At 39.6% G+C, this 15,293-nt stretch overlaps 1 protein-coding gene across 2 annotated transcripts in view; it reads right to left on the bottom strand.

Annotated features, from left to right (window-relative positions):
- Positions 1-274: 274 nt before the first annotated feature.
- Positions 275-15,293, bottom strand: part of QNG1 (Q-nucleotide N-glycosylase 1) — a 33,330-nt gene continuing 18,311 nt past the window's right edge. For both annotated transcript variants that reach the window (XM_057498545.1, XM_036923228.2), the window contains exons 3-4: positions 14,896-15,091; positions 275-1,261 (exon numbers count right to left, since the gene is read on the bottom strand). In XM_057498545.1, coding sequence (XP_057354528.1) covers positions 1,029-1,261; positions 14,896-15,091 — 429 coding nt within the window. In that variant the 3' untranslated portion in view covers positions 275-1,028. The remainder of the gene's footprint in view (positions 1,262-14,895; positions 15,092-15,293) is intronic.

Below are 15,293 nucleotides of genomic sequence, written 5' to 3'. Positions count from 1 at the left end.
GGGACAGATATAGGACCACTGCTTATGGTGGTGAAAGCTGGGCACTGCCCCATTTGCACTCAGTCAGTCATTTGGCAGTTGCAGCAGATTGCAGTAAAATGCTTGGGAAAAGGATGCCTTTTCGGGATTCAGGGAGCTCAAGGTAGACAACTAACAAAAAGTCAAGATGATGTTAGAAGGATGGTAGGGGTGAAGGTGGGAAATGAGTGCATGGTAGGTAAAGAGAATTCTTCAATGTAAAGTAATTAATCAAATTATTGTAAACCTTTTAAAATTATATCTGGAAAATTCTATTTTAATGAAAAAATCAATTCCAGGTTGACACGTTTTAAGAACCTTTTTTAAAATTAAAGTATCATTGATATACAATCTTACGAAATTTTACATGAGTAACATTGTGGTTACTACATTCCCCCCTATGATCAAGTCCCCACCACTAAAAATCTTTATTCAATTTCAATGTAGTTGCTCTGGAAAAAGAAATCAAGACAGAGAGATAACCTAAACTGAAAATCATTATGTACAAAACCCGCTATCATTACCAGTAAAAAGTTTAAAATAAGCTGTCAAGATAGATTTTTACAAGAGCAACAGCATTCACACAGCAAAGACCCTACCCTTTCTTTCTCTCATATCACATGATTAAGGTATATAGAAAATCACTACACCTTGAGAAAAAACAGCCAACTGAATGGATGATATATTATCATTGAAGATTAATCATATTATAATTCATGATTAATTTTAAGAAATTTGAAATTGAAATAAAGCATTAAAGTCCCTTCACTGTTTTTTGTCATGTGTCCACAGGAAGGGAAAATTGAATCAAAACTAAACAAGCAAACAAAGGGTAAAGTTGGGGATACGGAGTGATATGTCAGTTAAAAACTTTTAAGTGAGACAATGTAATCAATTTTCTTGCTGCTATAACATCTATCACCTTCTCTTAATAACAACACAAAATTGTACAAATGATTATGTGATATAAAAATGCAAGGAGTTTTCCCTGAGTCAAGTTACACTTTGGGTCAGTAATATATGCAACGTGTACGATGAAATGGAATTCCTTTCATGTCTTCCCTGTGATCACGGGCATAGTCCCATAAGTAAAAGTCCAGAAGAATGGAATTGATTTCTCCACTAGTTTTTTCACCCTTTTTTCCAATAAGCCCCAGAAGACAATCCCGGATGAGCTCAACACACCAAAGTGAACACCCTCTGATTTCCACCTCTTGCCTATTCCCATATGAGAGCATTTCTCCTGCAAGGGATAAAAAACAGAGTGATAAGTCAATGATATAAAGTCAACTCAGAACTTTACTGTAGGACAAAACACAGCATTTAAATAGTATTCATTTTAAAACTGTAAACTTCAGACTAATTATTTTCGGCAATTCAAACCATTTCTAAACTCAGGCATTAATTTTAAATTGCAAGTTCTGCAAGGACAGGGATCATGGCTGCCATGTTTGTCTAGCACCTTGTCATACCATCTTTCCACTAAAAATTTGCCAAATGAATACTGGGTAACCATAAATTTTAAAATATGACAGCAAGATTATTAAATTATTGAAAATAAAAGATTGAAAAATTGGGCTTGATGTCAGGAAAAAATACATTACTGCAAAATTTTAAAGACTCCCAGGCCAAATAAACAGCACCTCCCTTTCCCACTTGAGAAAAGAACAGACTTGGCCATACCCTATGGGCATCAAGGAGAACGAGAACCTAGGAAATCAAAGTTGTTAACTTGAGTAAAGAAGAGCATGGGAGGGAGCCAAGATGGCGGCATGAGTACAGCAGTGGAAATCTCCTCCCAAAACCACATATATCTATGAAAATATAACAAAGACAACTCTTCCTAGAATAAAGACCAGAGGACACAGGACAATATCCAGACCACATCCGCACCTGAGAGAACCCAGCGCCTCACGAAGGGGGTAAGATACAAGCCCTGGCCCGGCGGGAGCTGAGCGCCCCTCCCCCCAGCTCCTGGCGGGAGAAGAGCAGGCAGAGCGGGAGGGAGACGGAGCCCAGGACTGCCGAACACCCAGCCCCAGCCATCTGGGCCAGAGTGCAGCCACAGTGCGTGCGCGGTGGGCCCCTGGATACTAGGGAAACAGGGCAGCAAGAATGGTGAGCAGGCACCGGAGGCCTGGCGCCGGACACCAGAAAAGCGTGCGATCAAATTTTTCTTTTTTTTTGCTGTTTTGTTTTGGCGAGCGCGTTTTGGAAGTCTTAAAGGGATAGGGACCCCAATACTAGGGAAACAGGGCAGCAAGAACAGTGAGCGGGCACCGGAGGCCTGGCGCCGGAGGACACCAGAAAAGCAAGTGACCATTTTTTTTTTGCTGTTTTGTTTAAGCTAGTGCGTTTTGGAAGTCTTAAAGGGATACGGACCCCAATACTAGGGAAACAGGACAGCAAGAACAGTGAGCGGACACTGGAGGCCTGGCGCCTGAGGATACCAGAAAAGTGTGCTACCCTTTTTTTTTTTTTTCTTTTTGTGGTCGTTGTTTTGTTCTGGTGGGTGCTTTTTGGAACTCTTAAAGGGGAAGGGCGGGACACTTAATCCAGAGGTAGGGAATCTGGGGATCTCTGGGCACCCTAACCCCTGGGCTGCAGGGAGCAGGGAGGCCCCTTACAGAGATAAATAGGTTCCCAGCCGCTCCCCCTCCAAAGCAACTCCACCACTTTGGAGCAGCTGCCCGAGCCAGGCCACGCCCACAGCAACAGCGGAGATTAACTCCATAGCAGCCGGGGAGGAAGCAGAAGCCCTGTCTGCGCGCAGCTGCGCAGCACAAGCCACTAGAGGTCGCTGTTCTCCCAGAAGAGGAGGGCCACAAACCAACAAGAAGGGAAGTTCTTCCAGCTGTCACTCGTCGCAGCTCTGCAAACTATTCCTATCACCATGAAAAGGCAAAGCTACAGGCAGACAAAGATCACAGAGACAACACCAGAGAAGGAGACAGACCTAACCAGTCTTCCTGACAAAGAATTCAAAATAAGAATCATAAACATGCTGACAGAGATGCAGAGAAATACGCAAGAGATATGGGATGAAGTCCGGAGGGAGATCAGAGATGCCAGAAAGGAGATTACAGAAATGAAACAAACTCTGGAAGGGGTTATAAGCAGAATGGATAGGATGCAAGAGGCCATTGATGGAATTGAAACCAGAGAACAGGAACACATAGAAGCTGACAGAGAGAGAGATAAAAGGATCTTCAGGAATGAAACAATATTAAGGGAACTGTGTGACCAATTAAAAAGGAACAATATCTGTATCATAGGGGTACCAAAAGAAGAAGAGAGAGGAAAAGGGATGGAAAGTATCTTGGAAGAAATAATTGCTGAAAACTTCCCCAAACTGGGGGAGGAAATAATCGAACAGACCACGGAAATACACAGAACCTAAAAACAGAAAGGATCCAAGGAGGACAACACCAAGACACATAATAATTAAAATGGCAAAGATCAAGGACAAGGAAAGAGTTTTAAAGGCAGCTAGAGAGAAAAAGGTCACCTATAAAGGAAAACCCATCAGGCTAACATCAGACTTCTTGACAGAAACCCTACAGGCCAGAAGAGAATGGCATGACATATTTAATACAATGAAACAGGAGGGCCTTGAACCAAGGATACTGTATCCAGCACGACTATCATTCAAATATGACGGTGGGATTAAACAATTCCCAGACAAGCAAAAGCTGAGGGAATTTGCTTCCCACAAACCACCTCTACAGAACATCTTACAGGGACTGCTCTAGATGGGAGCACTCCTAGAAAGAGAACAGAACAAAACACCCAACATATGAAGAATGGAGGAGGAGGAATAAGAAGGGAGAGAAGAAAAGAATCTCCAGATAGTGTATATAACAGCTCAATAAGCGAGCTAAGTTAGGCAGTAAGATACTAAAGAGGCTAACCTTGAACCTTTGGTAACCACGAATTTAAAGCCTGCAATGGCAATAAGTACATATCTTTCAATAGTCACCCTAAATGTTAATGGGCTGAATGCACCAATCAAAAGACACAGAGTAATAGAATGAATAAAAAAGCAAGACCCATCTATATGCTGCTTACAAGAAAATCACCTCAAACCCAAAGACATGCACAGACTAAAAGTCAAGGGATGGAAAAACATATTTCAGGCAAACAAGAGCGAGAAGAAAGCAGGGGTTGCAGTACTAATATCAGACAAAATAGACTTCAAAACAAAGAAAGTAACAAGAGATAAAGAAGGACACTACATAATGATAAAGGACTCAGTCAAACAAGAGGATATAACCATTCTAAATATATATGCACCCAACACAGGAGCACCAGCATATGTGAAACAAATACTAACAGAACTAAAGGGGGAAATAGACTGCAATGCATTCATTCTAGGAGAATTCAACACACCACTCACCCCAACGGAGAGATCCACCGGGCAGAAAATAAGTAAGGACACGGAAGCACTGAACAACACAGTAGAGCAGATAGACCTAATAGACATCTATAGAACTCTACATCCAAAAGCAACAGGATATACATTCTTCTCAAGTGCACATGGAACATTCTCCAGAATAGACCACATACTAGGCCACAAAAAGAGCCTCAGAAAATTCCAAAAGACTGAAATCCTACCAACCAACTTTTCAGACCACAAAGGCATAAAACTAGAAATAAACTGTACAAAGAAAGCAAAGAGGCTCACAAACACATGGAGGCTTAACAACACGCTCCTAAATAATCAATGGATCAATGACCAAATCAAAATGGAGATCCAGCAATATATGGAAACAAACGACAACAACAACACTAAGCCCCAACTTCTGTGGGACACAGCAAAAGCAGTCTTAAGAGGAAAGTATATAGCAATCCAAGCATATTTAAAAAGGAATAACAATCCTAAATGAATGGTCTAATGTCACAATTATCAAAATTGGAAAAAGAAGAACAAATGAGGCCAAAGGTCAGCAGAAGGAGGGACATAATAAAGATCAGAGAAGAAATAAATAAAATTGAGAAGTATAAAACAATAGCAAAAATCAATGAAACCAAGAGCTGGTTCTTCGAGAAAATAAACAAAATAGATAAGCCTCTAGCCAGACTTATTAAGAAGAAAAGAGAGTCAACACAAATCAACAGTATCAGAAACGAGAAAGAAAGAATCACGAAGGACCCCACAGAAATACAAAGAATTATTAGAGAATACTATGAAAACCTATATGCTAACAAGCTGGGAAACCTAGGAGAAATGAACAACTTCCTAGAAAAATACAACCTTCCAAGACTGACCCAGAAAGAAACAGAAAATCTGAACAGACCAATTACCAGCAACGAAATTGAAGCGGTAATCAAAAAACTACCAAAGAACAAAACCCCCGGGCCAGATGGATTTACCTCGGAATTTTATCAGACTTACAAGGAAGAGATAATACCCTTCTCCTTAAAGTTTTCCAAAAAACAGAGGAGGAGGGGATACTCCCAAACTCATTCTATGAAGCTAACATCACCCTAATACCAAAACCAGGCAAAGACCCCACCAAAAAAGAAAACTACAGACCAATATCCCTGATGAACGTAGATGCAAAAATACTCAACAAAATATTAGCAAACCGAATTCAAAAATACATCAAAAGGATCATACACCATGACCCAGTGGGATTCATCCCAGGGATGCAAGGATGGTACAACATTCGAAAGTCCATCAACATCATCCACCACATCAACAAAAAGAAAGACAAAAACCACATGATCATCTCCATAGATGCTGAAAAAGCATTTGACAAAGTTCAACATCCATTCATGATAAAAACTCTCAGCAAAATGGGAATAGAGGGCAAGTACCTCAACATAATAAAGGCCATCTATGATAAACCCACAGCCAACATTATATTGAACAGCGAGAAGCTGAAAGCATTTCCTCTGAGATCGGGAACTAGACAGGGATGCCCACTCTCTCCACTGTTATTTAACATAGTACTGGAGGTCCTAGCCACAGCAATCAGACAAAACAAAAAAATACAAGGAATCCAGATCGGTAAAGAAGTTAAACTGTCACTATTTGCAGATGACACGATACTGTACATAAAATACCCTAAAGACTCCACCCCAAAACTACTAGAACGGATATCGGAATACAGCAAAGTTGCAGGATACAAAATCAACACACAGAAATCTGTGGCTTTCCTATACACTAACAATGAACCAACAGAAAGAGAAATCAGGAAAACAACTCCATTCACAATTGCATCAAAAAAAATAAAATACCTAGGAATAAACCTAACCAAAGAAGTGAAAGATTTATACTCTGAAAACTACAAGTCACTCTTAAGAGAAATTAAAGGGGACACTAACAGATGGAAACTCATCCCATGCTCGTGGCTAGGAAGAATTAATATAGTCAAAATGGCTATCCTGCCCAAAGCAACATACAGATTTGATGCAATCCCTATGAAACTACCGGCAACATTCTTCAATGAACTGGAACAAATAATTCAAAAATTCATATGGAAACACCAAAAACGCCGAATAGCCAAAGCAATCCTGAGAAAGAAGAATAAAGTAGGGGGGATCTCACTCCCCAACTTCAAGCTCTACTATAAAGCCATAGTAATCAAGACAATTTGGTACTGGCACAAGAGCAGAGCCACAGACCAATGGAACAGACTAGAGAATCCAGACATTAACCCAGACACATATGGTCAATTAATATTTGACAAAGGAGCCATGGACATACAATGGCGCAATGACAGTCTCTTCAGGAGATGGTGCTGGCAAAACTGGACAGCTACATGTAGGAGAATGAAACTGGACCATTGTCTAACCCCATATACAAAAGTAAACTCAAAATGGATCAAAGACCTGAATGTAAGTCATGAAACCATTAAACTCTTGGAAGAAAACATAGGCAAAAACCTCTTAGACATAAACACGAGTGACCTCTTCTTGAACATATCTCCCTGGGAAAGGAAAACAACAGCAAAAATGAACAAGTGGGACTATATTAAGCTGAAAAGCTTCTGTACAGCAAAAGACACCATCAATAGAACAAAAAGGAACCCTACAGTATGGGAGAATATATTTGAAAATGATACATCCGATAAAGGCTTGACGTCTAGAATATATAAAGAGCTCACACATCTCAACAAACAAAAAACAAATAACCCAATTAAAAAATGGGCAGAGGAACTGAACAGACAGTTCTCCAAAAAAGAAATACAGATGGCCAATAGACACATGAAAAGATGCTCCACATTGCTAATTATCAGAGAAATGCAAATTAAAACTACAATGAGGTATCACCTCACACCAGTAAGGATGGCTGCCATCCAAAAGACAAACAACAACAAATGTTGGCGAGGCTGTGGAGAAAGGGGAACCCTCCTACACTGCTTGTGGGAATGTAAGTTAGTTCAACCATTGTGGAAAGCAGTATGGAGGTACATCAAAATGCTCAAAACAGACCTACCATTTGACCCAGGAATTGCACTCCTAGGAATTTACCCTAAGAATGCAGCAATCAAGTATGAGAAAGATCAGTGCACCCCTATGTTTATCGCAGTACTATTTACAACAGCCAAGAACTGGAAGCAACCTAAATGTCCGTCAATAGTTGAATGGATAAAGAAGATGTGGTACATATACACAATGGAATACTACTCAGCCAGAAGAAAAGGGCAAATCCTACCATTTGTAGCAACATGGATGGAGCTGGAGGGTATTATGCTCAGTGAAACAAGCCAAGCGGAGAAAGAGAAATACCAAATGATTTCACTCATCTGTGGAATATAAGAACAAAGGAAAAACTGAAGTAACAAAACAGCAGCAGAATCACAGAACTCAAGAATGGACTAACAGGTACCAAAGGGAAAGGGACTGGGGAGGATGGGTGGGTAGGGAGGGATAAGGGGGGGGAGAAGTAGGGGGGTATTAAGATTAGCATGCATGGGGGGGTGGGAGAAAGGGGAGGGCTGTACAACACAGAGAAGGCAAGTAGTGATTCTACAACATTTTGCTATGCTGATGGACAGTGACTGTAAAGGGGTTGATGGGGGGACCTGGTATAGGGGAATGCCTAGTAAACATAATATTCGTCATGTAAGTATAGATTAGTGATACCAAAGAAAAAAAAAAAAGGCAGTTCCTGTCTGGTAACCTCCAATGAGTTCTACACAAGGGTATAAAGGGCATATAAAAGTGTAGGCAAAGGGTCTGTTTGCGTTTATACAGAAGATCAAAGCCTAATTGGGCTACCCCAAAAATGAACTAAGATACGATATGAAAAAGAACTTCCAACATCTGCACTCTCTGGAAGACTCATGCCAGAAGATGACCATCAAAAAACCCCAACAAAGATCCACGCACTGCTACAGCTGTAGATGCACTCATCCCACCAGTTCCTGGACTTGCCATGGGAATGAAGAAGGAGATATCTAAGCTGGCCTGTGCATACAGTAAAACAACAAATTTGACTGGATCTATACTGTTGGAACTCAACCAAGAATTAGGAGAAGTGCAAATTGGAGTGCTCCAAAATCTTACAACTACAGACTATTTACTGTTAAAAGAACATATGGCATGTGAACAGTCCCCAGGAATGGGTTGTTTTAATTTGTCTGATTTCTCTCAGACTGTTCAAGTTCAGTTGGACAATATCCACCATATCGTAGATAAGTTTTCACAAATGCCTAAGGTGCCTAACTGGTTTTCTTGGTTTCACTGGAGATGGATGGTAATTACAGGTATGCTTTGGTTATATAACTGTAATGTGTTTGTGCAATTTAAGTAGTAGTTTAAAACCTATACATGCTGAAGTTACTCTACAAGAAGATATGTCAAAGAAATAATCAATCTTCCCATGTTTTCTTCTGTCTGCTACCTCTATAGCTTTTCTTCTTCCTTCCTAATTACAACCCTTAAATAGAATTCGTGCCTCATATCAAATTTACCGAGTATCATAATTCTTCCAAGTGGTAAAGATACCTCAAGACAAATGCTGGGCATAGAAGCTACAGGGCATAAACATGCAAAGAAGTAAAAAGCTAATTATTTCAAACAATAAGGCTTCTCTCTCACTTACCAACTTTACATTTCCCTGTATGGCCCCGGAAGATGACTGGTTAGCCAGAGAAAGGTAAGATTCCTCAAGGGAGGAACAACCTAAGACAGGCACAGTCGCAGGGGGCTTCATCAGGTGAGAAATTGGGGATCAACAGAGGTGAGGCTTAGAACCTCATCTCCCCTATTCTGAGAGAAATCTTCTGCATCCGTGGATGTTTTATTGCCCTTGTCTAGCTTGGATTAACACATAGTCTACAGGCACACACCTGATCATCTACATTTGCTCTCTTACAACACTAAACTATGTTTTCTACCTTTATCTTGTATCTACCTACCACTTCAGCATTTTATTAAAAATAATAATAATAAAGAGAGAAATGTGGTATCCACATATAAATCAAGTATAAAAATCAAATGAGTATTCATATTTGAACTGACTGTTTATAGTTCATAATGCATGAGCAAATCCAAAAGTTTCTGTGATGACTGCCCTTGTACTGGTCACCATGTAACTTATTCACTATGTAAGAATTTGTTCTCCATGTAAGAACTTGTTTGTTATGCTTCAGAAGATTGGAGACTGACGAAAATTAGGCTTGGGGTGGAGTAATGATTGTGCATTGAGCATTGACTCCCCTATACAGAATTTTATTGTTGTTAACAACCATTTCATCAATAAATATGAGAGATGCCCTCACACACACACACACACACACACACACACACACAAAAAGTACACACTTCCAATTGTAAAATAAATAAGTAACCGGGATGTAATGTATAGCATAAGGAATATAGTCAAAATATTGTAACAACTTGGTATAGTGATAGCTGGTACCTAGAATTACCATGTATATAAATGTTGAATCACTGTGTTGTGCACCTGAAACTAATGTAATGTAATACTGTGTGTCAACTACCTTTCAATAAAAAATAATTATCTAAAAAAAAAAAGAAGAGCATGACATTTTCATGGGGATGGTAGTACAGCATGGAGAATATGGCCAGTGATTTTGTAATACCTTCCTTTGTTGGCAGATAGCAACCACACTAGTGGGGGTGAGGATTTAATAATACCGGGTAACTGTTGAAGCACTGTGCTGTATATTTGAAACCAATATAATATCAATGATACTTCAATAAAAATATAATAAAAAGACCATAACTTTTGGATCCAGGATCCTTCATTTAGCTCTGCCTGAATATGGAGCTGTACTCCCATAGGACCCACAGCCTACTCAGTGCCCATTTCCAGGGTGTATCATCAACTCAACTGCCAATGAGAATCAGGCAGAGTAAGTGAATGCAGCAGCCAGATGCAAACTGTGGTGAGCTAGTGTGCTGGCTGGTCTAAAGGCAGACCAATTTTTAGGCAGTTCCTGTATTTCTCTATTTTTACAAGTCAGAAAGTTTGACTTTCATGGGATATCTCCTCAATGACTAGGGCTGATAGCTAACAACTGCTTAAAGCACCATGGAGGCTGAACAAATCACATCTGCAGGCTGTATTTGGTCCCTGGCCTATCTACACCCTTGCAGAGTCACAGTACCTTGTGATCCACTGAGACGCAGGGAAAATGCCCCAGCCCCACTGGGTTCCACTCTGTCACCTGGGATCTTCAGTAGTTATGTGCCCTCCACCCATCTCTCCCCAGGGCCAAGGCACTGGTCACCGACAGGTGGAAGAACAGACACTTGCCTGCCCCTCCACTTCCTTACTTTGCCCTAGGTGTTAGAATACAAATCCACCCCTTCCTCTTCAGTTCTCCTTATCAATTCCTCCAAACTTGAATGCCAACTTGCCAGAATTGCCACATCAAGATCACAATAGTGACCTTGGAGGCAGATACCACACCCACCCAAGTAGAACTATTAGAGAAGACCACTACCCTAGCTGACAACTGGACTGCAACCTTGAGCCAGAGGCACCCAGTTAAGATAATAAATGTTTGTTGTTTTAAGCCGATTTTAAGTTAGTTTTAAGTTGTTTTAAGTTAGATGTTAGCATAAGTGTTACACAGTAATAAATAACTACAGTGTTGAATTGTTTCCCCCCAGAAGATATATTCAATTCCTTACTTCTATTACCTGGGAATATGGCTTTATTTGTAAATACTGTCTCTGCAGATCTAATTAACATAAGATCATTCTGGATTAGGATGGTCCTTAATGAGATGACTGGTATCCTCCGAAGGAAAGGAAAGGATACAAAGAGACAGGAGACACACAGGGAAGAAGGCCAAATGGAGTGATGTAGCTATAAGCCAATGAATGCCAAGGATTCTGGGGAGCCTTCATAAGCTGGGAAGAGGCAAGAAGGATTCCTCCCAAGAGCCTTCAGTAAGAGCATGGCCCTGCCAACACCTTGATTTCAGACATCCAGCTCCAGAGCTGTGAGAGAATAAATTTTCTGTTGTTTTAAGCCATCCAGTTTGTGATAATCTATTATGTTGGCCATAGGGAACTAATAAAGTAACTAATACAGCAACTTGCAGTACGGAAATAGGATATGGACCTTAACACAGAAAAAGAATGACATCATTTGAGAGGACTGACAGAGCCAGGGAAGGCAACACAACAAATGTATTAGGCCTAAAAGTCAGTCCTAAAACCACAGTGAAGAATCTAAATTTAGTCAATTGCATTGTCAGTCTTTAAAACTAGCTAAAAAACACGCCTTTGGTAAAGAAATGGGTTAAAGATGTGCCTTTGGTAAAAAGAGGGGTTTTCTCACAGTAGCAGAGACAGTGGGTGCTACAAAAATTCAGGAGATGGACACATCATCAGGTCAGAAGAACTATGTGAAAGGGGTAGCATTTGAACTAAGCCCTGTGTATGTGTAGGATTTGAACTGGAAAAAAATTGGGGGTGAGGGAAACCAGACAAGACTCTTTAGAGAGAGAAAACAGTGCTGTATATACAGACCCAAAAAAAAAAAGGTCAGCGGAATATGACTGTATGTAAAATAAGCCTTGACTGCTAAATATTATCCCTTTTAAAAGTATCCAACAACTAATAACCCAGGGCATGAGAATAAATTAGCTTGTTATTTTTCAAATGAGGAAGCAGAGGGACAAAACAGATTGCCCAAAGCAGCATAAAAACCTGGTAGAAGCAATCTCAAGAACAATGGTACCTTTGTATTCTGTGTTATTCTTATTTTGGGTGATTGAAATCTACTACACAAGAGGAAATTATTCACTCATTAAAAACTACTTTCTTTTAATCTGTGGCTTTCCTATACACTAACAATGAACTAATAGAAAAAGAAATCAGGAAAACAATTCCATTCACAATGGCACCAAAAAGAATAAAATACCTAGGAATAAACCTAACCAAGGAAGTGAAAGACCTATACTCTGAAAACTACAAGACACTCTTAAGAGAAGTTAAAGAAGACACTAACAAATGGAAACTCATTCCATGCTCTTGGCTAGGAAGAATTAATATCATCAAAATGGCCATCCTGCCCAAAGCAATATAAAGATTTGATGCAATCCCTATCAAATTACCAACAGCATTCTTCAACGAACTGAACAAATAGTTCAAAAATTCATATGGAAACACCAAAAGACCCCACACAGCCAAAGCAATCCTGAGAAGGAAAAATAAAATGGGGGGTGGATCTTGCTCCCCAACTTCAAGCTCTACTACATAGCCACAGTAATCAAGACAATTTGGTACTGGCACAAGAACAGAGCCACAGACCAGTGGAACAGAATAGAGACTCCAGACATTAACCCAAACATATATGGCCAATTAATATACAATAAAGGAGCCATGGACACACAATGGGTAAATGACAGTCTCTTCAGCAGATGGTGCTGGCAAAACTGGACAGCTACATGTAAGAGAAGAAACTGGATCACTGTCTAACCCCATACACAAAAGTAAATTCGAAATGGATCAAAGACCTGAATGTAAGTCATGAAACCATAAAACTTTTAGAAAAAAACATAGGCAAAAATCTCTTGGACATAAACATGAGTGAATTTTTCATGAACATCTCTCCCTGGGCAAGGGAAACAAAAGCAAAAATGAACAAGTGGGACTATATTAAGCTGAAAAACTTCTGTACAGCAAAGGACACCATCAATAGAACAAAAAGGTATCCTACTGTATGGGAGAATATATTCATAAATGACAGATCCGATAATGGATTGACATCCAAAATATATAAAGAGCTCACACACCTCAACAAACAAAAAGCAAATAATCCAATTAAAAAATGGGCAGAGGAGCTGAATAGACAGTTCTCCAAAGAAATTCAGTTGGCCACAGACACATGAAAAGATGCTCCACATCGCTAGTCATCAGAGAAATGCAAATTAAAACCACAATGAGATATCACCTCACACCAGTAAGGACTGGCACCATCCAAAAGACAAACAACAACAAATGTTGGCGAGGTTGTGGAGAAAGGGTAACCCTCCTACACTGCTCATGGGGATGTAAATTAGTTCAACCATTGTGGAAAGCAGTGTGGAGGTTCCTCAAAAAACTCAAAATAGAAATACCATTTGACCCAGGAATTCCACTTCTAGGAATTTACCCTCAGAGTGCAGCAGCCCAGTTTGAAAAAGACAGATGTACCTCTATGTTTATTGCAGCACTATTTACAATAGCCAAGAAATGGAAGCAACCTAAGTGTCCATCAGTAGATGAATGGATAAAGAAGATGTGGTACATATACACAATGGAATATTATTCAGCCATAAGAAGAAAACAAATCCTACCATTTCCAACAACATGGATGGAGCTAGACGGTATTATAATCAGTGAAATAAGCCAGGCGGAGAGAGACAAGTACCAAATGATTTCACTCATATGTGGAGTATAAGAGCAAAGAAAAACTGAAGGAGCAAAACAGCAGCAGACTCACAGAACCCAAGAATGGACTAACAGTTACCAAAGGGAAAGGGACTGGGGAGGATGGGTGGGAAGGGAGGGATAAAGGCGGGGAAAAAGAAAGGGGGCATTACGATTATCATGTGTAATGTGGGGGGAGGCACAGGGAGGGCTGTGCAACACAGAGAAGACAAGTAGTGATTCTACAGCATCTTAGTAAGCTGATAGACAGTGACTATAATGGGGCTTGTGGGGGGAACTTGGTGAAGGGGGGAGCCTAGTAAACATAATGTTCTTCATGTAATTATACATTAATGATAACAAAAAAAACTGCTTCCTTTTAAAAATAAAAATGTAGCTGAAAATACTTTATCCAAAAGAGAGACACTAACACAAAAATTATACAATTACTTACACAAAGAAATGTTTAAAAACAAAAGCTAGTTTTTACACAATTATCTACACTTATGTATTATAATAAGGCTCCCACTCCTGAGAATCAATGACCAAATCCTGTAACAGTAAATAAGTAAGCCTAGAAAAGTGAGTGACTCATGCATGGTAATCCATTGGCAAGCCTTGGAGCCTCCAGACTCAAAATCCACCACCTAACTTCTCGGCCCACCTTTTATTTCACAGTGTAGTGTGCTCTTCAGCTTAATTAGCACTTTTCAAATACTATATCTGATGAGCTTAGTCTTGCACACCTTCATGTAACATAAATTTAGGGTTCATTTTATTATGAGGCTCAGAAATTGTGACGTCCAAATAGTGCAATTCCCTATGATATCCATATTCCAGAGTGTAAGCAACAACACAAAGCAATTTTCTCTGTATTTTAGTTGCCTTTGCATTTCTATGAGTGCTTTTAACAATACATAGTGCTTTATTTATCTAGGGAGAGGAAACCTTTTGTAAACGAAACTAGACAGCCACAATTTATAGTACAACAACAATTCATAGTCTAACAAAGAATGCATTAAGGTGGCAAACCTTTGAGAAGCTTCTTTAGTAGTTCCTCAGAGTATTTCAGGGCTCCCAGGTAAACAAGAACTTGAGGTAATCTATAGTCAGCAAACATGGTGATACTGGAGATGTCCCTAAAGCAGCCATCTCCTTTTCCCTCTAGCACACTCCACGTGTCTGCCACAAGGATTTGAGCCCGTTTATAAAAAGAAATTCTTTTCCCCTGATGAATGAAGAGAATATAAATGTTACCTAAGAATCTGAAAGCTTATGTAGGCTATAAAAAAGGGACACACTGAAAATATTTTTCAAGAGAAGGATATTCTTACTCTGTAAGAATTTATAGACCTTTTACAGAAAAAAAAGATAAAATAAATATTAAATTATCTCTATCACTCCAAATTTACTTCCTATATTTTTCAAGT

This window comes from Manis pentadactyla, chromosome 3, assembly GCF_030020395.1.
Source record: "Manis pentadactyla isolate mManPen7 chromosome 3, mManPen7.hap1, whole genome shotgun sequence".
Lineage (NCBI taxonomy): Eukaryota > Metazoa > Chordata > Mammalia > Pholidota > Manidae > Manis > Manis pentadactyla.
This window is presented reverse-complemented; position numbering and strand designations above follow the sequence as displayed.